General features: G+C 34.6%; 1 protein-coding gene and 1 long non-coding RNA gene across 3 annotated transcripts in view; one reads left to right on the top strand and one right to left on the bottom strand.

Annotated features, from left to right (window-relative positions):
* Positions 1 to 2887: 2887 nt before the first annotated feature.
* LOC123526132 (uncharacterized) overlaps positions 2888 to 26873 on the bottom strand; it is a 45992-nt gene continuing 22006 nt past the window's right edge. The window contains exons 11-24 of one of the 2 annotated variants that reach the window (XM_053522799.1): positions 25300 to 25461; positions 24575 to 24592; positions 24152 to 24234; positions 23852 to 23915; positions 23194 to 23394; positions 21544 to 21749; positions 19899 to 20109; positions 17380 to 17526; positions 17037 to 17211; positions 8087 to 8274; positions 7573 to 7833; positions 6792 to 6903; positions 5139 to 5271; positions 2888 to 4845 (exon numbers count right to left, since the gene is read on the bottom strand). In XM_053522799.1, coding sequence (XP_053378774.1) covers positions 4542 to 4845; positions 5139 to 5271; positions 6792 to 6903; positions 7573 to 7833; positions 8087 to 8274; positions 17037 to 17211; positions 17380 to 17526; positions 19899 to 20109; positions 21544 to 21749; positions 23194 to 23394; positions 23852 to 23915; positions 24152 to 24234; positions 24575 to 24592; positions 25300 to 25461 — 2265 coding nt within the window. In that variant the 3' untranslated portion in view covers positions 2888 to 4541. The remainder of the gene's footprint in view (positions 4846 to 5138; positions 5272 to 6791; positions 6904 to 7572; positions 7834 to 8086; positions 8275 to 17036; positions 17212 to 17379; positions 17527 to 19898; positions 20110 to 21543; positions 21750 to 23193; positions 23395 to 23851; positions 23916 to 24151; positions 24235 to 24574; positions 24593 to 25299; positions 25462 to 26873) is intronic. The other variant, XR_008366944.1, reaches the window with a different exon arrangement.
* Positions 9098 to 14901, top strand: LOC123526133 (uncharacterized). Its single transcript, XR_006681523.2, has 2 exons — positions 9098 to 9525; positions 14712 to 14901. It is a non-coding gene; the product is annotated as an uncharacterized LOC123526133 (long non-coding RNA).

The raw sequence follows: 26873 nt of genomic DNA, 5'->3' as shown, positions 1-26873 counted from the left end.
AGCATTATACTATATATAAACACAAACATGAACAATAAAATGTGCAGAAAGATCGTTTGGGAGCTCGGAACGAAACTAAGCAATATAAAAACATAATCTGACTTAGTCTGTTCACTAGTGGTAATGAAATGTGCATCATCTCTTTAGCCTCCAACACCGGCTTCAGCGAAATTCTTTCCTTATAAAATTGGACGGACACCATCACACCAAAATGCCAGAAAATATAACTACGACAATGAGTCCAATTACGGGGAGTCTTTTCACAGCCGTGCAATGGGCACATTATTATAGCTGTTGTGTAAGTATCAAAATATGTGAAAAGATCTTTTGTAAGTATAGAACACAACGAAGCAACATGATATAAAATAGACTTGACTCGATCGATTTTAACTGTTCTTAAAATAGGGTCGTTCGAAAGCTCTATAGAGCTTATGTTCATTGTTTCACAAAGCGACGGTGAATAAAATTTACATTTACCTATGCCGTTGTTTGAAGAATTTCCTGTTTTTAAGTCTGGCAACCGATTGGGATCAATGGGTGGCATCTAAGCAAATGAAATTGTGCCACTTCTATTTATACAGAAATGAAAAGCAATCGAGACTTCTACATTGCACAGATGATCGAATCACAAGACGGTTGTATGGTTTTAAGAAATTAAACAAACTTTTTGGAGTACGTTCATGAATTGGATTTTAGCCAGTGAATTGCAACTGACGTCGCGTCGATTGAGTTTTCTACCGTCCATGAACAGGCTCAATCAAACCGAGCCTGCAACATTTTCGTTTTTGCCGTGTTGAGCGTCCTGTGAAGTTTCTACTTTTCTCTATTTTATTATCACAGCAGCGTTGTTTGTGCCGTGTGGCGGCCGTAAAAAGTCTCCCCGTACATTCAATCAGGGCTGTTATATTTCGATCTTCTCAGATCGTTCAGCATGACTTTTATGTCGTGTTATTGGTACTGTTTAGTTTCTCAACATGACCATTTCGGCCTGGGTGGTTCCAATACTCCCGCTTTCATAGCTTTTGGTATTGTTTAATCACCCCTTTAATATGGTGCCTGCTTTTTAATTTTGTCTTTTGACAGTTCCTGTAATACGCAGTCTCCCTAACCTCAGATCCCCTTGCTTAATTCCAGTTTGTTTAGTTCTGTCCATTGTTTTCTCGTTTTGGGGCAAATCCTTTACATTATCTGGGGACCAAACGCCGCTCTTCATGGAATTACACGCCTCAACACGTGTATCATTGAAGGTCCCATGTTCATCGCCGTTTGAATACATCTGCGGATGTCTCTAAATTGCTTTTTGTACTTTCAGCATGTGTAAATGTTGAGTTCTGCTCAGGGCGTGGACAGTAGCATGCATTTCCACTACCGTCCATGAACAGACTCAGTCAGACCGAGCCTGCAACATGTTCGTTTTTGCCGTGTTGAGCGACCTGTAATTTTCTACTTTTCTCTGTTTCCTTCTATTTCTATGTGACCGCACCACACAAATATTCTGGGCGTGTAAAAAGATAGTCCGATATTTATTTTTATAATCTTGATATTGTGTGAGTGTTAGAGCAACTGAGGACTACCGTTTTAAACAACAAAAGCGAGCAGCTACGGACTCGTAAATAATTATGAACTCTAATCGCTTTCGAAAAATTCGGTATCACCCCGCTCTAGGGTTAGGGTTTAGGGTTACGGTTAGGGGTGAAATTCGCCCAGCCCTTGGGCAAACTTAGTTTTACGTAGAGTGGTATAGGAAAAACCTTTAAAATTCGTCTTGTTTTGACCAACAATGCACAGAGCTTAGATATTTGGCATGTAGCATTGTCTAATGGACCTACATTGTTCAAATCATGACCTGGCCATGCACAATGAAATGTTTATTCTTCAGGTGTATCTGTCGAAACAATAAGCACTGGTTATCAGTCCTTTCAGGGCTTTTATTTCAAATTGCCACAGGTGCATAAGAACACGGTTAGTTATTTCTTTATCATGTTTCCATAGCTTTTACATAGATTTAGCATACAACGGTGGCTTTATCTAGTTCAGCGGATTTTGTGAAACCTGCATATCACTCAATGAATCGAGTATTATCGTACGAGAGGAAAAATCCACCAGAAGTTAATGCCCCTAACGCAAAGATTCCGTCCTTATATCCTTCTAATATATAATCTCCTTTTTTCCGTTTTTAGCCAAACTTCGTTTGAAAGAAAGAACTGTTTATTGACCACATCTGTAATGCTTATTATTTAAAGTAGTCTAGATACGGCTACATACGGAATCTGATTTCCACATTGTGTAATACCGACTTTTTTGTCAGTATTCATATTTGAAATGCAAGCCGAAATTTTCAGAGAATATCTATATTCTCCTACAACTGAACGAAAGAAACTGTCATCTTGTCTTATATAAATTTAAAACGGACTGCTTAGCGTTAAACGCCAAGAAGTGCTACAGAAGTGCTGTATATGTATTTGTTTTCTTCAAACATTGTATTGTTTGAGATTTTAACTCTATTTACATAACATATTTAGTGTTACATATAGTTTCCGTTATTTTGTTAGTCTTTAAAAAGAACATCTCCTGCGAAAGTCTTGTACTAAGCTATAATAAAGTTTTATATATAGCTTGCGTGTGGCATAGTATTAGCAGTTCCTAGGCAACAACACCTCTGGTACAATTATAATATTAAAGCTGGAGGTAATATGACATTTTATACGCACTATCTTTCATTTTGTCCGTGTGCTTGCTCATTCGTCTGCCCGTCTATGCGTCCGTGAGTCCTGCTATAACTTTGAGAATGCAACAGAATATTCATGAATCTTGGTTATAAAATGGTCTAGGCAAATGTCATTTTCTTACACATCTAAAATTGTAGGTGTTATAGAAACAAAACAACTACAGTTAATACTTATATTTCCCATTCTGGTTACAAATATTGGTCACAACATGACAGTGCATAAAGTATTTAACAATTGGTTTCTTAATTTTGCGTGGGTATCTTCGTGGTTATATAACTTCCGTGCCCCGGAAGAGAGATAATCGTGTTAAGGCTATAAATGTTTTCCATTCAGCGGATTCTAATGAAAATTTACACAAATAAAAAGAAAGTGTGTCATGTGTAAGAGTCAGGAGCCCTGCTTAAACAGTTATTATTCGACACTTGTATTACTTTTTGTTTACAATTATAACAACGTCATGGTAATTTTTAAACAGGTATAGTGCAGTATTTGTTTAAAGGTGTTTTAAAATGTAAACAAACAAAACAATAGCATAAAATTTAAGCCAATACACAACGTTTACGATGCAGTCAGGGTTTTCTCGATTATTTTTAAAACTGTATTTAATTGTTTACAATACGATTCAACCGAGACAACACGAGTACTAAATTCTTTACTAATATACGTCACTAGTAACACGTAATTATGTTTAAATACACTTCGCCTTTAATATGATCTAATGTTTTTGAAGCTTATAAATGCTTTAGCTGTCTTAAACTTCACTTGAAAAGCATTGATTTAAAGCTACATACTGAAACAAGAAACAATGCAATGAATTAGAAACCAGGGAAAAACAAACTTACACAAAATATGTAATTCAAAATATATAAGTATTGAACAAATGAAAGGTTCGAACCGTCAGAACAATCACTACAAAATGATAACACGTCCATCCACTCCACAAACTGTGCCATCAAGCCAAATATTGATCTTAGCTTGTATATCTTTTATTTTAAACGAGAGTGCTGTGCTACTGATCGTTTGTTAACTTGTACAAAATTAAAATTAAATGTTAAAATCAAAATTAAAACGCCATAATACTGTATGGTACTTATAATATCGTCCGCATGTTTTGACCAAATACACCAATACATTTTTATTTTGTCTAGTATTTACAATTTACAAAATTATCTGGCAAAAAAAGAAAACATGTTTTGATTCATTTTAAATGAATTTCACCATCTCCGTAATTTAAAGGTATGACAGTGTGTAAAAGCATTGCATGCAAACGGAATAAATTTATAATACTGCTGTAAATCAGATTTTATCCTACATTTCCCAATTTTCTTGATAACATATATTCCCCACACTTTCTTAAAACAAACTTTAAAGCTGCAAGTGACTCTGCTTTTGCGACAAGTGCAGACCAAGTTCAGCAGGCTGACCATTGTTTGCATTGTTCGTTATTTTATCAGTAAATTGTCAGTGGACACCCTTTTGAAATATAAATGGCACTGTCTAACTGGATGGAGGAACAGTCTGTTTTAGAAATTTAGTAGGTACACCGGTAATACTACAACATCGAGCATTGCAATTACAGAATAAAGTTCTTGATCTAATGTCGACAAACATGCTAATTCAGATATCAGTTTTTTTCTGGTTACCGTATATAGATTGAATTATACAACTATTTCTGCAAACTGTATGTACATGTTCATAAGTGCACAAATGTAAGTCATAATTATATAACTATGGATAAGCATGTGCTTGTTTTGGTAATAAAACACTTGAGCAGTGTCGAATATGTTCTATTCACAATAAACCACTATACTTTCAAAATATTGATGAAATTCCGCTTTCGCACTCTGCTTGGGATGATTCAGTTTTCTTAGCATCGAAAAGTCCGTCACTCTTGGCACTAGCCCCTTCAAAAATTGGTTGGTTGCAAGTGTAGAAAATATTCTCGTCAACTACATTCCTGTCTTTAAGATTAACTGTGCTATGGGCTCCAACGTCAACTGTATCTGACACTCCATCCATTATAGTTGAGACGGCATCCTTACTGTTAGGTTCTCGCACATGTAGATTTATGTTTTCAGGACATGTTTGAATGAGAGACTGCGCATCATGAACAGCTCTTTGTTTAATGAAAAGAAAAGGAAAAAGGTTTTAAATGCGTAATAAAGTGTTAGATAATTTGTATAAAATAATCCACGTCTATACTAGTATTTACAGTTCTTGCCGTCTAGTTTTATAAATGAATCAAACATATTTAAAAATGGCAGGACAAAGGTATTACATTCGGCGCTTAACGCCTTTTGGTTTAACACGTAGAATAAACGCAAAAGACGGAAATGAAACAGATATATATAATTTACAGTTGTTTACTTTAAATAATGTTTCACGTAAACTTCTAGTAAATGCTCAAACCTGTATTTCTTTATCATTTTGCAGAGCAACATGCATGTTCCGAATACAATAATACCGAAACCCAGAACAGACCCAATTATGATTCCAATCAACGTCGCTGACGTCAATTCAGTCCTGTCGGCATCACAGTTACCTGAAAAACAAAACCCTGTTGAATAGTGATATCAATCCGGTCACCTCGGCTTTTAAACCAGGCAGTATGGAAATATCCAATGTTTCACAATTGTGGTGATATACCTCTTGTTACACTGCCTAATCAGGACCAGACATACAATGACGGTGTAACATTAAATATTGACCCCGTTGAAAATTATCAATATTTAATGTTGAAATGATGACGTGGTCAATTTTCAACGTTGAAAGAGGACATTTTGATTAATAGTTAATGTTGACGGGGTCAATTTACAACGTCGGAAAAGGACCCATGTTTTTTTTCAACGGGGTCAGTATTTTAAAATGTTTAATTTTATGAAATGTAAATGTGCCATGGAGTCGGATTCGATCATTTTAGCCTTGCGGATAACATTGTCCTAAATTTTCATAATAAAAAGAAAAAGTGGAAACCAACAAGGTGCAAGTGAAAAGTTTGCAAATTCGATTTAAATGAGTCTGTTCATTGAATTGACGGATGCGTATTAGTCTCATTCCGTTATGGTAAAATTTAAGCATAAAAAGTTAAGAAAGAAGTGCAAGATTAGTTAATACCTATGCTAATATTCCTATTTTGATAGTCATATAATGTAAGTTCCGAACCGCGTTCGTTGTTGTCCTATACATCAGCTAATTGGTGACCTACTTAAGATGATTTACAGTGTAGCGTAGCCACTCCTTAAGTCCTCTGGATAAATAACTTAAGACACTGTTTTTGTATCTAACTAATTTTTTTTCCGTAACCAGTAGTATAACTTCTAACAGACAGAGCTAACAAAATCCCATCTAGCACAAGTAAAGCCTTTAAGCATTTTATAACTCTCTGTCTTCTCTTCGTCCCTTCTCAGGCTGTGCACAGCGCAAGGCCTTAGCCCTGGCCGGCCTCCGAGCCACCACGTGGTTGCTGTGTGAGCTGGCGTCTCCTTCAGCTTAGTCCGACAATACACAATTTGTCTCCATATTTATACAGATTGGTCAAATACATAATTTACATAAGCAAAATTAATGAATTCTGGTACAAATCGAAAGTAATAAACAATAAAGATATTTCTCGTAAAATATAGATATATTGTCACTCAGTTGCACCCAATGTCCATTATTTTACTGCAATATAACACATATGACCTGACTAATAACTTTAGATGCATTTTATATGCACTTCGTGGGAAAAACAACATGTTTTTCTATAGTGACGTACTTATTAATTAACCTAGGTCTTAACCTGTTTAGTCTCGCCTTTTTGTAAGAAAAGTGTTTCATAACTTATAAAAAGATATAAGGAGGGTGTGCTTTCTTTCAACAAAAAGAAATTATATCAATTTCTTTACACAGTCAGCACGTCCCCAAGTCAGATCGGCCCATGTTTGGTTATTTCGTCTCCCATCCTTTCAGATTCAAATAGTTTTCAGTTTTCTATTTTTGTTTGTTTTTGTTTGTCTATTACCTTTAGTACTTTAAGTTACCTTTAGACGTAACAAAGTATGAACATAACTTTTGAAATACCTTTGTACCATCTAAATGGCTCCAAAGGTGGGTTACAAACACTACATTGGTCCACGCCTTGCTTAGTTGAACCTTGTTGAATACAAGTTTTATCAATGAAGCAGTGTCCAGCCTTGAATATTTACAAAAAACAACAATTTAATTGATTAAACATTTACAGTGTTTATGTGTAGCATATTTTCCTCATGGATTATAAGGACATGAACGTTTTTACCCAGTGAAAAATAAATGCAGAAAGGATATTTTCATATGCTATGACGTCATATCTTTCACGTGCACTTTCAAGGAAGTTGCCTTTGTAAGACGTACGTTATGATACATCATGAAAACACTCCCGAAACACCAATTTTCAATGATAGTATTTTTGTCATATTGTCTACATAAGAACGGAATTCAAATGGAGATGTAAACAACAAATTGCATTCAAAAAAAATTCTTGAAATATACACAATTTGCATTACATACCTATTTAGATTGGAAATATGCATTTATTTACTTGAGGCATAAATGATTTTAAGTCAATGTAATTAGGTAAATAAAAACTGGATATCAGTAAGAATTAGATATACATGTAGACCGAGTTATTATATATTCACAACGAAAGACATCAATGCTTTTTTTCGGATATGGATCAATAAATTTAAAAAATACAATGCGAATAGCTCTTAAGAATATTGTAAATGTCACCGGTTGATAACTGCTTAGAGAATATGTATGACTTTTTAACAATGTGTAAATCATTTGTAACTCGTTTTACTTTGAACTTTATATTTAAACTCACCTTTATTTCTACATCTGTATTCTCGTTTCTGAAAACCTGTTGAATACACGTCGTGTCATAGACATAAACAGGAATCGTTTCACCATAGTTCTCTCCGTCGTTGCTAATGGAAAGTTCGTACATAACAATGAAGAGGTCTCGGCTATCCTCGTGAAGGTCTGTTTGTTCTCCAGATACACAGCAGATACCTGTGAAGATGTCTTCATATTCGCCAGTTTGTTGTGAATAGCCTACTTCTGAGCGTGTACCATTGAAGAAGACCTCATTGTAAATATATTATCAGATTAACAACATTGTTAGATAAATATTTTCAAATTAAATAGCATTGGTGTAAACAATAAACATAACATGTAATGTATATTATGTAAATTTGTTAAAATAATGCTATTAGATTAAACGATATTACATCTAAGTGCTTATTCATATAAATGGTATGCAGGACAAAGGAAATGTACTTTTTATCTTTTTTAGTTGTAAGAAACGAACGTTAATGTCATGCAAACTACTAACATACCATATAGGTAGTGATATTGCACATGAAGCCGTCAAATATGTTATCCGTCCTAATTACGAAACATTCACAGTCACTGACAGTAGCAACATCACATATTCCGCCTCCTTCTATATCATAAATGATTGGTGGAATTCTTAGATCTATGTCACAGTCAGGTCCACGATATGGTTCATTGCAGGCACAATATCCTAAATGTAAACTTAACTTTTAGGTGTTTAAAAAATATATAATTATTATCAAACAAAAGAAAGTAAATACTTATCTGATACATTGGTAAACATAGAATTGTTTCAGCAATCTTTACTATAAACAAAACAAGAATAAAACCCCAACAAGAAAAGCCATACTGCGTGTATCTACAAGGAAGGATTTTTAATAGCAAATTCATTACGAACTTGCATGCCTTAGCAATTTCGACTGAACATATGTTTGTAAATGCACAGTTTTGACAATTATGATACATTTTTTTTTAATATTCATATCACTCCTAAGGCAAATTATGTTGATGAAATTTATACTTAGTTTAATCATATTTTATTGCGTATATCTCACAGAAATCTCGAAACGTCTGCTCGCGGTCGCCATTGTTAATTGTTTACATCCTGGGAGTTTTTAACGTATGTTAAATCGAATGAAAATACCATAAACTTAATTTCTTGTTCTATAAATAGGTTTCGGTACTCCATGAAAGAGGTTTCAAAGTAACAAAATGGAATGTAAATGTAAAAAAAAAAATCTGTTTGCGTAGTCTGACACCGTAAATAAAAATATAAATGCTTGAAATTCCATGGAATGCTAAAAACCATAACAAGCATCGAAAAAGTCATACAAGTTAATGTAGATGACCAGATGTTAAAAGTTTTAACATTTAAATTACATCTATAAAATTCACGACCTTTACAGTAACCCAAATTGTGCCACTCAGTCTTGTATGGCTGTTAAAAGAACAGTTACGTGCAGTGGACGACATGAAGTATTGATTTCATCATTTTATATTCAACAGCGATAGTGGAAATTATTTTAGAATTAAAATAATTTAATTTATTTTTTCTCAAATTGTTGCTCGTTAATTACCGTCTGCTAGTTTATTAAATTGTCGTCTGTTTTCGTAGATAAACGTGTCATCGATATTGTTACACTTGGCTGATCTGAACTGGTTCCTATTGACACTGGTACTCAGTCGATATAATATAAATACCAATAATCTCGTGCAGTTCTCTCACAGTTTGCTAGCTACACCGTCGGTAACGTCAAAACTATTTACATGTTTTGATTTATCATCGCAATGCCTCGTGGTCAAAGGCGGGAACTGATATTTCGGAGGAATCCTTGCAACAGAAATATTCTGCAGTATGCTCCTCAGGACAATGGCAAGAGGGATGCTAGGTGCAGATGCCTTAGAAGAGAATGTTGTTGACGGTGTTACTAATCTTCTGCCGGTATGTCGAAAAATAATATCACAGATTTAGTAGATTGTTTGTTGTTCAAACATAGATCCTTATGTTTTTTCATAATATTCACGAATAGGGTGTGGCGACGCAAATATATATCTACGCACGCGGCTACAGGCTATCCTTTTGACTATTTTGGCATACAATATCAGTAAACTCGGTTCCACGGTTATTCAAATTTTACTGTGTATATAACTTTTGATGACATAAGGCAACATGTACTAATAAGCTTTGATAATGTGGCAGTTGAGTCCAATAAGTCCAGGGGTGTTCAAAGATAATCTGTCACAGATCTATTGTAAAGCAATTGTTGGATTTACCTGTATTGGAAAATAAACAGAGTCGATTGTATTGAGGTCAACTGCCACATTATCAAAGTTTATTAATACTACACTTAGCTTGCAAAATCAAAGGTGTTTTGTATACACAAATGTATAATTTGATTTAATAGTCGCTATTTTGACAGGCGTCTCTGTTCATAGTCATGATTTCCATGCTTTTTCAGTGTCAATTTAAGGTTATAAGGTAGAACTGGAGCAGGTGTCTAACAACAGTTCGTTTTTGTAAACATCATGTTTGTAAAATTAGATTTAGTTTTTGTATCCTAGCTACGATTTTCATATTTTGATATTTATAAGAAAAACATGAGTTCAAGCTAAAACAAGTTATAAACAAAAATTAGGTTATTTTGCATGTAGAGAAATATTTGTTTTGAAAACTTGTGGTACGAATGACCTAGTAATTGAACTGTATTTGACATTTCTTTACAAACTTTACGCTCGACAGATGTTTACGTAGCGATTCAGTGTCAGCTTTAATTAAATGTTAAGGCGAGTAGATAAATTAGGTATTGCAACCGAAATGCACAGTCCGTATTTTGCAAGGGTTTGGTAGTTAATCTGAATAGTTACTAGCGCATTAAATGTACAGAAAAATATTAAGTTTTTTGAGAAATCTACTAATGAATTCATCACTTACGTTTCAGTATACCAGGTATTCTTACAAAATTGATGAGATATTGCATTACATGTATAACTTCAGAGATCGCGCACTGCGTTAGAAGAACTTATTCATTCACGAGTTATGACGATCAATTTCTTTTACGTCAAAGCACTTCAGCTCTATGGTCTAAGTCAAACAATAATTTATGGGCCATTACATGCTGGTTAAACCAGTTAATATCAGTTTTTATGCATATGTATTATGACTGTAATTTCTGTAATCGTACGTGGTTTATTCGCAAATTTGCTTACGATGTAAAGTGTACAAATTTCAACGCGCATATAAAGTCTTTAAGTAATCAAAAGTTTTCGTCTCTTTGTTCGAGCTTCCTTTCATAAAGGATCACTTCTCAGATTCTGTCAGTTTAGGAAACATAACAGTTGGAACATCTTATCTCTTACACAAACTGCCTTCTAATTTCATTGAACTGCTATGTTCACTTTAAGAGTAATAATTAAATACGTTTCACTGAATTCAGAATAATCAATACGCAAATTTAAAATAATACTGAAACTGACCGAGTAGCCGGTCCCACTGCTAAATTTCAAGATTTCAGTAAAATGTTTCATTTCACAAAAATATTTCAGGTGAATATAGAGGAACTCACCATTTATCATACAATGAACGATCTTATTAACGGTTAAAATAAATGGGTTCAATAATTAGGTCACTTCGGATCTCAGTTTACGTCATTCATGCGCAGCAGGTTCAATTTAACCATTTATAAATAGTTTACGTTATGTAGCATAGAAGTATGTCAAAACATTAAATTCACAGGCGAACACAAATTAAAACTTATTTGTAGATACACGAGGACGTTGACATATCAATTAAAGTCGCTTTCATTTGTAACTTAACCAGGTTCATAACATTTGAATAGTTTGCTAGATTTTAGAATCTGCATAAATCAAAGTTGAACACTAATAAATTGTCACATTTCTAAGATTGTACCGGTTCGTCTCGATGACAATTTTTACCGGTCAATCTTTACTCGCCGTTTTTGGTCTGACAAAACTATATCATCATACAAGAATTAGGATATTTAACAATGTTATGATTTTTACAAAAATAAATCAGTTGGATTTCAGTTTTTTCTGTTACAAACTAAGATTTATAATTTTGTCTTTGGATAGTACCCGGGTGAATATTCCGATTTTGGTATTTATTTTCACCGTCACTGATGACTTGATTTATGATACAGACTTGGATTTACAGCAAACATAACATTGACGGAATTGTTTCCAATCTTAGCGGCGGTTGTGGTTTGGGGATCAGACTTATTAAACAACTGCTGAATAATAAGTAGTAAATCTAAAAGCTCTTTTGCCTCAATAGGGCAGTTATAAGTATCTTGTACAAACTATCATGTAGTTGTCAGATTTTATTGCTTTCCTATATACGCTGAACATGTACCAGGTCGTCAATATGACATTTTTGGTTTAAGTTATTCAGATTCAGATAAGCAGCTCCTGATGTAGATCCATAGAGTTCGAACATTGTTACAATCTTAAATAAAAGTAGCACTTATACCTCGGTTACATACAATACAGCTATTGAATCATTAAAAAAAAAAAAAGCAATAAAAAAAAAAAAAATCACTTACCGTTTACCTTAACAATGACCAATATCAATCCATCACATTATTTTCTTATAGTGTATGTTGTTTTGTGAAAGACGAATTTAACTTACATTACAGGCTTAAAATCCTACCCCGCTGCTATTCAATTAATTCTGTTGTGTGTATGCAACCATGATTATAATAGGCACGTACCACACTGTTGCACGCAAAACTAATGGTATTTCATATAGAATTATATATAAAATAGACTATTTTGACAGGTGTCACTGTTCATAGTCGGGATTTTCTTGCTTTTTCAGTTACGATTCAAGGTTAAAATGTAGGACGGGAGCAGGGCTTTAAATTAATTTCACAAACTGCACGGGTTTTTCATTCACATACGGGTTTCGTCATAAATAAACTGTTAGACGGCTGTCGAAATAATTGTGCTACCCGAGACAAGCGGGCTCTATCGACAAAGTTTTTAATAAAGGTCAAATGCGACTGCTTCACGTGCACGATATACGAGGAATACGAGTTGAAAATATGTTAGTCTTTGTTTATTGTATCATACTTTGGTTTGTTTATGTGAGCAAACGATTAACATACAAATTGTTCAAGTTTCAGACTTGTCCGTAGTTGAGAACAAATATGCGTATATAAAATTTCAAAACAATGAAATATGTATCTATCCCCGTTATTTCAGAATTAAGGAGTAGAATCGGGTCACATAAATTTTTCTATAGGCGCAGACAAAAAGTCTTCTGTATGTGCATTAATTATCTCAATTAATAGAGAAATGATCGTAAATTCAGGACTTCTACTCGTTAATCTGGAGTAAAATGTCAGTTTTTTCTTTTTCTGCCGTTTCAGCCAAATCTTTAAAAGGGGAGCTTGTACTGTCTAATTGTTGATGCGTTATAACAAAATCATAGCTTTGGAAGTTGTAAGATTAGATTTAGTAATATATGGCCTACCGCAAGTTAGTTTATTCAGGTGGCAAATTCATTATAATTAGGCTCGATATTGATGCTATGCCACATTTTGCTTCGGTCAGGTGGAATACAGTATAAGAAAGTAGGACTACAGTTTTTTGGTGATTACATAAAAGATGCGATTTGTTAAAGAAGAGTTTGAAAGGCCGTAGAATTTTGGCGGATAAATTATAAATTTATTGTGGCGGTAAAATTCTGTCGGCCGTGAGGTGAGCGGATACGGTGTCTGTATGTTTGCATTCAAGTTGCGTACTTTGGGGTATCATATGTTTACCAGTTTGTGTTAACTGGATAGTAAAAGGTTTTGCCCTAGTACTTGGCGATTCCTAGTGTTGCGTGTGTTGCGTATGTTGCGTTGCTCTCAGTGGTGTCACTTTGCCTTGCCTTGCCTTGCCTTTCATTGACTCGTGTTGCGGTTTCGCTCATTCTCGGTGAAACCCGAAATGGGTGGAATGGTAGCTCGACGTTCAATTGAAATTGTTGTGTGTTTGCATTTGAGTGATACCTGTTATAAAGTGCAAAGTGTCTTGTGTTGCTTTGCCTTTGAGTGACACCTGTTACAAAGTACAAAGTGTCTTGCGTTACTCTGCGTTGTTTGAGTGATACCTGTTACAAAGTACAAAGTGTCTTGCATTGCTTTGCCTTGTGGTCCGTTGTGTTATATTGCCTCGCTTTACATTGGCTAGGGTTGTGCATTTGACCGCATCCCGGTGACACCCGGGCTGGGTTGGATTCACAATTCGAAGTTCGATGGATTGCGCAGTTGCGTTGTTTTTGCAAGCCTTGGGTTGGTGCGTCTGTTCTCCTCTCGGTCGACGGATTTTGCTGTGCTTTTAACGACTCTACACGGTGAGACCCTTGTTGAGTCATGAGCGGCCGATCAACTCCCAATATTGTCAATATACTTTTACTGAATTTAATTAAATTATTACAAAATGTATCATGCGTATGTTTAACTATCGTTGTAAGTATCAATGCATATTCTTGATGAATAAAGAGTGTTGTATGAGATAATTGGTTTTTATTTTGAGTAATAAAATAATGGAAATTATTTTAGAATTAAAATAATTTAATTTATTTTTTCTCAAATTGTTGCTCGTTAATTACCGTCTGCTAGTTTATTAAATTGTCGTCTGTTTTCGTAGATAAACGTGTCATCGATATTGTTACACTTGGCTGATCTGAACTGGTTCCTATTGACACTGGTACTCAGTCGATATAATATAAATACCAATAATCTCGTGCAGTTCTCTCACAGTTTGCTAGCTACACCGTCGGTAACGTCAAAACTACCCGCCCGCCACACCCTGTATTTATAGGAAACTTTCGAAACATACAGCTTTGCATCTTTAATTTCGGGCTAGTATTGTAGTTTTAACAACTTGCTAGAATACTCTGTCAGTATTTTATATACACTTTACTGATCTATTTATGTTGATCTTACATCATCTGTGGAATGTTTTATGAAATTGGTTCAAAGTTGTAAAGGAAATTTGCATAAAGTCCATCTATTTAACAATAGCTAACGTTGATGTTCTAGTTCAAGTTAATTGTTATTGTCCACCCGGTCTTGACGACTGAGTTGTTAGGTACTGCCGTCTTTTTACTTACAATTGCAGGGTTAAACCGTGCCAAAGTAAATTGATGAGGGTGATATACCGGAGAGCAATAACACTGCAGGAGATAACACATCCAGCCATCAAAATGTATGACGGGGCTAGATGTCATCTTGTTACGTGACCAAGGACTTCCAAATGTGAGATGTTCATACCGTGTTATGAAGAAAAAACTGAGACATTTTGATGCAGTGTATATAAATTTTGTTATTTAAGAAAACGGTTTAGCATGGGCGTGACTATATTTGTGTAAAACTCTCCACTATAATTTGAAAGATTTTATACTTCTTTAAAAAGGCACGGGATAGTTGATTGATATTAATATACGTATTTCTAATATTAAAATATATAAACTAAATGTACAAGAAGACAATAGTGAAGTAATAAAATTATTAGAATAAGTTTCACTTTTTAAGTTAAATGTGTCGTATTGACATGAAATTCAAGGACAGGAAAATAATTATAGGAAGTATTGACTGTCGTAAATATTATTTTATGTGAACTTAAAAACTTTGTGATCACAGTTGGATATCTCTAAGAAAATTCTGCTATTATTTGTGGTAACAATTATTATGTAGGACACTGGCTTTTTAACTGTGACATTTGATAGACCTTAATATTAGTTTTTATTCATCTTGTCATAATACTATAAGTAAAAGGTGTTTATTTATAATACTGGCTTGATGGATATTGTCGCTCATAATATGTTGGCGGTAAAATTCTGTCGGCCGTGAGGTGAGCGGATACGGTGTCTGTATGTTTGCATTCAAGTTGCGTACTTTGGGGTATCATATGTTTACCAGTTTGTGTTAACTGGATAGTAAAAGGTTTTGCCCTAGTACTTGGCGATTCCTAGTGTTGCGTGTGTTGCGTATGTTGCGTTGCTCTCAGTGGTGTCACTTTGCCTTGCCTTGCCTTGCCTTTCATTGACTCGTGTTGCGGTTTCGCTCATTCTCGGTGAAACCCGAAATGGGTGGAATGGTAGCTCGACGTTCAATTGAAATTGTTGTGTGTTTGCATTTGAGTGGTACCTGTTATAAAATGCAAAGTGTCTTGTGTTGCTTTGCCTTTGAGTGACACCTGTTACAAAGTACAAAGTGTCTTGCGTTACTTTGCGTTGTTTGAGTGATACCTGTTACAAAGTACAAAGTGTCTTGCATTGCTTTGCCTTGTGGTCCGTTGTGTTATATTGCCTCGCTTTACATTGGCTAGGGTTGTGCATTTGACCGCATCCCGGTGACACCCGGGCTGGGTTGGATTCACAATTCGAAGTTCGATGGATTGCGCAGTTGCGATGTTTTTTGCAAGCCTTGGGTTGGTGCGTCTGTTCTCCTCTCGGTCGACGGATTTCTACACGGTGAGACCCTTGTTGAGTCATGAGCGGCCGATCAACTCCCAATATTGTCAATATACTTTTACTGAATTTAATTAAATTATTACAAAATGTATCATGCGTATGTTTAACTATCGTTGTAAGTATCAATGCATATTCTTGATGAATAAAGAGTGTTGTATGAGATAATTGGTTTTTATTTTGAGTAATAAAATAATGATATTTTATTGTTAAAAATGACTGTGGTATTGCATATCGACGGTATCGATCGAAAATCCCGAAAAAATAAAAAGGTGGTTTTCAGGACAGGCATAAAAACTAATTTTTAGTGTTTTTCCTGCCTTTTCTAAATCAAAAATAAAATACCGAATAATGAATTTTTCAGATCAATTTCTGAAAAAAGTAAATTAAAAAGTAAATAACACAGAACATCCATACTTGCAATGCTAATTGGTATTTGGATGAGCTACATGCTTGAGTATTGAAAAGTATTGAAAACACTCTTGTAAATTAAGAAAATGTTGAAATTCACTATCGGCTTTTTTCCAATTAGCGAAATCAATCGGCATTTTCTATTTTTCTCATTATTCGGTATTTTATTTCTTTATGTTTCACCCCTTTCCCATTGGCTAATTGACCCCAGATTTGGAGAGAATGTGCGCGGGAAAATGCTAAACATTATTCGGCAAAGAAAAAATAGGCATTTTCGTAATTTGGGATTTTCGATCGACGCCGTCGATATGTCATTACCTCACACGGATATACTCAGTCAAACTGAAATTATTTTGCTTTGTTGCGTTCCAAAGGACCATGATCTAAATTGTATTAATGGCATATCCATTATTGTTCACACTGAAAATAATTTTTACTTTTATATGACACCAAATATGTAATCAAAACGCCTTTGCTTTCATATTACACTATCTATATCTATTTGACATTTGCCCCACCTCTTGCGTTTGTGCCAGCCAAGTTACTTTAAGCAGAAAATTTACCTGTTTCTGAACAAGCCCCATTTCCACTGCAGTTATTCAAACATGTCTGAGACAGAAATGTTTCAACGACTTTGGTATTATTTGCGACATACAACGGGTTCAATTCCAGCACTGTTGTAACTATGTTACTAAGTGCTTGAACATGTGCTTCAACCCAAACCGTGTCATTTCCTTCCTGAAAATATTTTGGGAATATGTAAAAACGGCATGGTCCTGCCCAAAACCTTACTATGTTTGCATTATTACTTAAAGATAATTCGCGATCACTATGAAAACATAACACTTTAAAATAAGTTTAAAACAAATTGCAACTGAACACTGACAATGTCTTATCAATACGTACAGTGACGTCATATACACATTGTGACACAACCTCCGATAAGTCTTCGTCGGCAAGCTTGTCTTGCATTTCCATAACAGCAGGTGATCCAAATATGGAAGCATTACAAAACGACGCTACTTCTACTTCCATGTTGGCTTGTGCGTTTCTCTAAGATAAATTCATATGTTAGAGGAATTATGGATAGGATCAACAAGCATCTGGGGGTGACAAATCATTACAATAAGAACATAACTCAGGTGCACCCGTTCAATATTTAGAGACTAAATACTAGGATAAAAATTTGCTTCCCAAGTACCAGCATAGTATGTCAATATCGCCTTTATACATACCAGCCTTGTTTTATCATTTTGGGCGGTATAATAATTATTATATTTGCGAATAACCTGCACTGTGAATGTAAAACTCGAAGCACTTTATGTTATTTTATAATATGCTACAATGCGTAAAACTCTATTTCTTATATTTTCAATGATATAAACAATTTAAGTTTTATATATTTATATCGTGCTGATACCATATCATCTGTTAGAGATTCACCTGGCTATTTTAAATTGTATTGTCCTGTAACTTCACAACATGATGGTGGGGATATGCAAAGAGAAGCATAATAGGGGCTAGGAGGCTGGTATGTATGGGTAAGAGTGACATTTAATGCGCTCCATAAACTGGTTTAAACTCCACAGTGATATTTCGCCCCACTGTCTTCCTATTTTTAATTAACTATTGAAATGTTAAAATGAATTAAATCGGGTATTTTCTCATTGAAAAATATCAAATATATGCTGCACTGGTACGAACTTGATACGGAAGAATATGACGTAAAAATAAACGACAATACACATGTACTAAGTTATTAGGCCTAATACTATACTTTTAAGAACAACAAACATGTACATCGTTAGTGGACGAACATAAAATTGAACGTTACTTTATATTAAAATGTTATATAATGAGTTATTAAACTATTTCTTATTTCAATACTGCATTTAACGTTATCGTTTTGCACTGACGTTATCATGTTAAGCATGCCTTTACGCAGACAAAAAGGATAAACATTTGTTAAAACAACAGCAAAAATATGGAATAAACAAATACTTTATTTGTTTTATGTATTTAATTCGGTTATCCCTAACTCGCGAACATCAGATCGTGGTTACGCCATTGATGAACATATTGCAACTGGTTATCAGTAACTCATCAATCGGTGACAGATATTTCGATCTTTTACACTTTAAGGAACAAAAACAAATGTCAAAGTGTTTGATTTTTTTAAACCAGCAGAGCAGAGCTTGAGGGGTGTGCGAACACTCTGAATTGTGTCAAATGTTAATCTGTTTAATGAACACCAGTTAGTTTATTTTGTTAAATATATCCAATACACACTTTTGACTAAAATAGTTAACTTCAAATGTAGAAATCCTCATCAAATGTTATTTAACTTCCCCCATAATATGCAAATTAATTGTGTATGTAGTGCTATTATTTCATAATTAAACATCATACATTAGCAGTCGTTTAAAAAGACTTTCAGTGTTTTAGTTGTCATGCAAATTTGTACTATTTTTTCACGTAGCTATACATGTATTAAGTGTGTACTATTTTAAACCTAATGCATTGTACTGGTAATACACACCATCCTGTTTAATTACTTCACATAAATTATAACATCACATCGACACAAAATTAGGTAACATTACAATTTTCCACCTTTAGAGGGCGGAGGAAGGCACGCAGTGACAATCCGCACATCATACAGACTCGAGTGAGTACTTTAGAAGAACCGTGATCTTCCGAAAACCAGCTCGATTGCTTCCTCACATGATAGAATTCTATCAACCAAGAGAGTTTTCGGACCCACAGAGGTGATAGGAAATTTATTCTAAGTCATTCTGTCCATTTGTGTCGAATCTATAACTCTGTCATCCATCAAAGAGTTTCACTATAAAGAGAGGTCTTAACGTATGTAAACTCGCATATCCCTAGGGCAAAGGTAAAGGGTCACTCTGTCTTGCAGGTTAAAGGTTAACAGGGTCTATTTCGTGTCTACTCAATAACTGTCATCCTTCAAGGAATTCTAACATAAAACGGAGGAGAAACGCAAGCATGAAATAAAATTGGTCAATATACGGCTGTTGTTTGTAGCAAATATATATAGATTTATTATGCCGTCGGGAAATTATTATTTCATTAAGTGTGCAATTGTGTCAAGAATACTTAACCGATCCCCCTCTTACTAAACACCGGGAGTAAAGACCGCTCCCTTATAGTGAGCAAGACAATGTAATTTATCAAACAAAGTAACAGACATGTGCACACGTTTGCGTGCAAGTATCAAAGAGGATTGATCTTTGATAGTCAATCCTCTCAGTTAATATAATTATGTTTGCAACAGCTATAACATAGAGTCTCGTTCCAAATGTTTTCATAGCTGCATATACAACTTTCGTGGAAACACATTAACACTTTTTCATTTATTTTGATCATGAAATGTGTATTACAATAGAAAAAAACCGCCATACCTTTAATCTTATTGATTCTCGAGTTGACATAAGTGGATAGAGTCGTTCGAAATCTCTTTTTACATCATCCTCACGTTTGAATCTTCTTCTAACCTTACACTTCATCTTTGTTATGGAATTGATTCTGCTACAAGTTCGGCCATCATTTTTGTTATTCCATGGCTCAAGTACGCGGTTCAACTTCTTGAACAGATTTTCTTCATTAGACAACCTACAACAAATTAAGTAATGCATGTTTCTGCATCTGTTATGAACGTTTTGTTTACGGCCGAGGAGGGAGAGCAGTTTAAGGTCAAGAAAACAGTGGTTTAGACCTTTTTGAATATGCAAAATCAAATATGGACTAAACCAGAAAATGGACAGTATAGGCCACTATGACTGTTATACTAATTAACTGTTATAACTACATAAAACATATGGAAAGTCGGTAAAATAACCCGTTATTGCTTGAAGTTTGGCAAATTGCGCACGAATTGTTAAAGGAGAGTATGCCTCCTTCTTTGAAATGTGTTTGTGATTTGGGTGAGTTTTGAAAAATCAGTGGAAAGAAATGTTGCATTTTGGACTATTAAAGGATCTTTGACGTAGCTTTCCACGCACTGAAAGTGGTTGCATATTGGTCTGTAGTTGATAAAATGTCCATGTCTTCAAGAAAACCCTCAGTGAAACAATTTAAAGATTTTTCGACCCTCTTGGATAGATACATGCATGCAGAGATGTTTCAAACTACCAGGTACGTAACCAGAAACTATATTATACAGTACATATTTAAAATTCCCCTCCTTACTCTATGTATTTAAGTCCAAACAACTTTTTTAGGTAATCCCTTTATTTGAAATGGGTCCACTCCCGATAATTACAAGCGAAATTACACGCAAAGAGTAATTTAGGGTTTTGGACGTGGCTTTCCACGTATCCACGTAAGATTTTTAACATTTTGGCTTTTAGTTGAAGGACAAAACTTCCTTTACGAGTCTGTACACTATAATCCCGCCCATCTATATAGCTCTGTATAGTTAATTCAATACACTTATTTGGTTTTGGATGGAACTGCTCTTTGGAAGTTTGTGGAAATCGGGTATTATCTTTCAAAAAGTATTGCAGGCATATAGTGAAATATGGGCGTATTTTTGGGTGCCGATGGTTGTCTTTTTGACAAAGTAACTAATCCTTTTCACTCAAAACACCATCATCTCTTATCTTTATATCTAATTTATCTAGTTATGTTTTTCATTTTTCTGTACTAACTATGGACATGTGGGATCTTACTACCATATTTCAGATACGTATAGGCACCTGGTTAGAACATATGAAATAATCGAATACTCCTCTGTGGCTTTCGAACCTCAGGCCGTAAGGGGCAAGTAATTTGAGTCAACGACCAGGCACAGGTGACCTAGATAATGAAACATAATTATAAACAACATTATTCAAGAGGAATGTTAACTTTTTCTTTTATTATCTAACGGATTTTGTGACTTTTAAGGTAGATCCACTTTTCCGTAATAGGTTTTTGTTTACCCTTTCAAACCTGCGGTCACAATAGTTTAAAATTTAAAAAAATGGTTAATAATGTGAATTGTTTCTAGGCAAAATAATTGTAGAATTACAAAATACAAGTCAATTTTTTTTTTCAGATAAATACCTCCAACTGTCCGAAAACCTATAATCAGCATTCCCATTTGAAATATTTCCATCTCTGTGTAGAAAATCATTTGCAACAATGCCGTCAAAATAGCCACATAGACCATCTAAGTTACCAAAATCTCTTGGAGACATATACACATCTATGTTCATGAATTTCGATCTTCTGAGGGTAATATCTATTATTGTTCCTGTCGGAGCCCTTACCTGTAACACACCAGACATGTTTTATGCCCCCGCTATAAAACTGGGGGAGGGGGGTGGGGGGGGGGGGGGGGGGGGGTGGCGGCGGTGCCTGCATATAGTGATACCCCTGTCCGTGTGTGTGTTTGTCCGTGTGTGTGCTTGTGTGTTCGGGAAAGGGTGATGTACGTGTCCGGTCCATAACTTTGACATGCATGGTCATATTTCAAAATAATTTGACACAAATAATAAGCGTAGATAGCCAATGTGTCTTGTGCAAAAGCCAGGTCCCTAGCTTAAAGATCAAGGTCACAGTCCTTGGTTGAAGGTAGCCAGTTTTCATTACATATATACTGATAGTGTGGTCTTCGTGTCCGGTCCATAACTTTGACATGCATGGTCCTATTTCAAAATTATTTGACACAAATAATAAGTATGGATAATCAATTTGTCAAGCGCAATAATCAGGTCCCTAGGTCAAATTTCAAGGTCACACTTAGAGGCCAAAGGTCACATACAAGAATGACTTTGTCTTGAGCATTTCTTCTTCCTGCATGGAGGGATTTTGATGTAAGTTGGCTCAGTTGTATACCCTCATGAGACAGAATGTCATGTGCAAGAACCAGGTCCTTAGTTTAGAATTACTTCCCTTTGTTGTTACTATAAATGGTTTATATTGTAACTTTTAATTCTGGTCGTAGGGAAAAAACAGACCACTTTTCCGTAGTACAACATGCATGCTATATCCAATTTTGAGAAGTATTTTAACCTATCTCTACCTGGTAAGGATTTTTGTGTGGACATTTTTTAAGATTTACTTTCCTTAGTTGTTACTATAAATAACTTATGCCTGTGACCTTTCTCGTGTTGCGGGGACATCCGTGTCTGTGACACATTTCTAGTCAACTTTTAAATTTGAAATCAGTTTTATTATATTCTCTGGACCAGCTTTCGCATCATTAAGTTTATTCAGTATAATCGTTTCCTTTTAATACAATTCAGTTTGTGACATGAGGGCCGTCGCATATTTTGCCAGACTCAGCGTAACCTAGGCTTCTATTATTTTGATTGATTGCGTTCTATGCTTCTGCAGGATTGTCTTTGCTGGTGTCTTTAAGACCAATAATGCGATACTATTTTTAAAGAAAACTCTAATTTTCAGTGTTAACTTTACTTTAACTAAAACGCATTTTTGGTGGATTAAGTTGAACGTTTTATCTAATATGTTTGTCAAATCTAGCTGAAAAATATGAGATTTGGTGCTTGTTCAACTGTAATTCCTGTCCTTATAAAGGTAATTTGCATACATACGTTCCTTGTTAAAATGACGAGGCGAACATCAATACGATTAATACTGTTACTCTTTATATGGTCGACAAAGCCGAATTCTTGCAATGTAAATTATGTGCAAATGTATATTAAGACACAGCTAAGCACACCAGACTATGGCAACATACGAGTAACTTACCCTGTAGCGGTAGTCATGAACGCGGTCGACCTCAAGTATTCCCCCTTCTCCACACTGTACAAAATCAAGAAGGTTTAAGCTGCCACACCTGTTGACCATGAAAACATCTGCTCCAAAACGTATAGCTATGCCGCATGTACATACTGGCGGTTTATGGTTTGAACGTCGAGGAGGAAAGCAGTACCTTGCTGATTCTTGAATCTTTAATATAAAATTGAATATAAGTCATACAAAATAATATACGTGATAAATGAATATAACATTATGTGGATACAGTTTTCTTTGCTGAACACAAATTTTATATATTATTTCGTCTACAATGGTAACTCTGTCATATCTTTATTAAACAAAAAGGCACAAGCACGCATGCAATTTACGTTTTGTGGGGAAGGCCGACTGCTACTGCTGAAAGAACATTGGTTCAACACATTTTGTTTTCGCTCCTTCGAAACTGGTTTTCTCTAGACTACATGGTTCTGAATTAAACGATTGCAAGCCAGTTTTAAGTGGACCACACTGTATCAACTCCTCTAACGTGATATAGTTTCTTTCAACAGTAGTGGATTCAAATCCCAGCGTTAAAAATGAACCGGAGATAAAGGTGAAAGGATATCTAACGATTTGAACTACTAAATGTGTCCAATAGATAAGAATTTACCTCCATTTGCTCAGCTATATTTCGGAGAAACATATAATCACCTTCCCTCTGCTGTTCATAGTATCTATAATGTTTTACAAAAGCACATTACAAATTGGTTAGCCTAAAGTTAGGAGCACACATATGCCACTGGTTAAATAATAAAGTATTACAGTGAATAATATAAACATTTACGATCGTTTTTATATGCGAAACTTACTATATTATATGAGTAAATCTTCAAACGTTCTAAATAAGAAACATGCAATGCCATAACAAAGTCTTCTAATACATCAAGTGAAAACATTTCAATTGTCTAACCTTCCATCAGCTGTTCGCATATGTGGGTCTACATGGGAATAGCAAAGCTTGTTCAAATGTCGCCATGCGTCCGTAACATCCACCTAAAAGATGCGAAAGACAATCTCAGATAATCCATATTGTGTAAAACCCCGAGATACCAACACTTAATCTATTCTGGACAGAGATCGAGCGATGTTTCTTTGAAAGCATAAAGACCTCAAAAGTTTCCGTCATTCCATTAATAACACGTTGGATGATACTTGTAATCCGTATTTTGAAATTGTAATTTCAGCATGGAACCAGCAGCACACTAGATCAATTAAGAATGAAATAAGTATTTCATTGATTAAACACGAATAATACAATTCAGATTTGTTTTATCACATTATGTAATTCATTATTATTTGTAGAGATAATAGAAATAGAAATATCACAGCTTACGTGCAAGGTATCTATCACCTGTAAAAACAAATTTTCTATTGATTATACGACACATCTGAAAACAAACCTTCTATAACTGCATCACAGTTGACAAGCAGATATATTATAAATCATGTTTTCAAGAATTAATACGTTCTTCACATCTAAGTCATAAGTTAAACCCAAAGTGTATGCTTAACACGACGTGATAAGGTAATAATATGGAATGAAATATACGTGCAGTTTTCATCATAACGCGTACGAGTACGAAGAGATAGTGATACTGAAGGATACTGAAATGCTTAGCGTAAAGGTTTTTCTTTTGATTTTGTTTATCTAAATTTTTCTCTAACTTCATTCCTCCTATAGTTTTTCAAAAGTTTAAATTTCGTAACATTTAAAAAAAATTGTTTTGAAGTTAAATGAGCAAGACTTTCTACATTTGGGAATATATATTTCCCTAAATAACATTACTTTCATTGACAACACTACAAATATTCCTATGTACATTTCAAAGAAGGCAATATTTTATAATTTTCATCTACGCACACTACCCAGATAAACAGAAGCACCTGTTAAAAGCTTTGTAAATATATTTTTGCAAAAGAAAGTTGATGTTATCTACGAAATAGACTGCTAAAGGTCAAAGAAATCTTTCAAAGGAAAAATATATACATGTACTTTCGAACATAGAATGCTTCTTCTACTTCATAAATTTGATGCAATAAATGATTTTCAGTGTTTACCTTCGTTCTAGACTCCGTATCCCGACGAGCGCGATTATCTGCTCCGTCCGTAAGACGAACTTGTAAATCATATACTGTTGCATCATCGTAAGACACATCAGATGTTGAAAGTTTGAAGCGATACTTTGTATTTCCCTGCCACTCTGAACCTTGCTTTAACGTCTGAAAAAGAATAAAAACAGCTGTACAAAAAGGTAGAGATGTGAAACATATCGCAGTCGTTCTGTATATGAAGAGACATATGATACATATCGATGTCATTCTATACATTTATGTATAAAAGTTAGAGACGTATAAAGCAGACCGATGTCGATCTATATAAAAGGCAGAAACGTATTAAATATATCAAAGTTTTTCTATATTAAAAGGTACGTATTGAAGTTGTTCTACCTCGATGATATTCCTTCTACATAAATAGTAGAAACGTATAAAATATATCCGAATTGTTTCATATCGAAATGTTTGTGAATAAAACTAAGAGAGGTATCAAACATATTGAATTGTTCTATATAAAAATTAGAGATGTATGAAACATATCGAAGACGTTCTGTATAAAAGGTAGAGACGTATATAACATATCGAAGACGTTCTATATAAAAGGTAGAGACGTATATAACATATCGAAGACGTTCTATATAAAAGGTAGAGACGTATATAACATATCGAAGACGTGCTATACATAAAGTAGGGATGTTGTTCAACTTAAAGGTTGTGATATATGCCTGACACTTTTAAACAAACATTTCCCGTGCTTAATGACATGTTCTCATCAAAGGTCTCGAGGTCCGACATAATACTGAGACGAACCTTGACATTCCCTAGTATGCGAAAGTATACCCAAATACAAACTGACTTCAGAAATTTTAAGCTATTACATTTGAGACAAATGTTCAGTAGGCGCCATTTCACAAAACGATTACGATATATTTCATACGTCTCTACCTTTAATATAGAGCGACTTCGATATGTTACATACATCTCTTACTTTTATGTAGAACGACACCAGTATGTTTCATACGTCTTTACCATTTATACCTTTAATATAGAGCGACTTCGATATGTTACATACATCTCTTACTTTTTATATAGAATGGATTTGATACGTTTAATACGACTCTATCTTTTATTCTAAATAAAAAAGGCATGTCTACACCTTCTACGTTAATCTATTTAGATGTTTGTACGTTTTTACGTTTGTTTAATATAAAATTTGTCCGCTATGCTTTATATATGTCTCAATCTTTTATATTAAACCATTCCAATATGTTTTATACGCCTCTATCCGTAAAGTTAAACAAAGTGAAATACTTTGTATGTTTCTTCCTTAAATGTGACGAACAAGTATAGGAATTGGGACAGACAGTGTCAAAATCTCCTCTTGTCCTCTTGTATCAAAACTCATCGTATGAAAAAAAACACAAGAGTAGAATCCGTGCGTGCATTGAACAGGAAAAACCTTACCAAAGCCATATACCGCAAACTGGGTCACCCATTGACAGATGAAAATAAAAGTTAAACTTTATTACGTATTGAATATTGTATGACCCATGTACCTGCTGCAACATATTTAGCAT

This window comes from Mercenaria mercenaria, chromosome 14, assembly GCF_021730395.1.
Source record: "Mercenaria mercenaria strain notata chromosome 14, MADL_Memer_1, whole genome shotgun sequence".
Classification (NCBI taxonomy): domain Eukaryota; kingdom Metazoa; phylum Mollusca; class Bivalvia; order Venerida; family Veneridae; genus Mercenaria; species Mercenaria mercenaria.
This window is presented reverse-complemented; position numbering and strand designations above follow the sequence as displayed.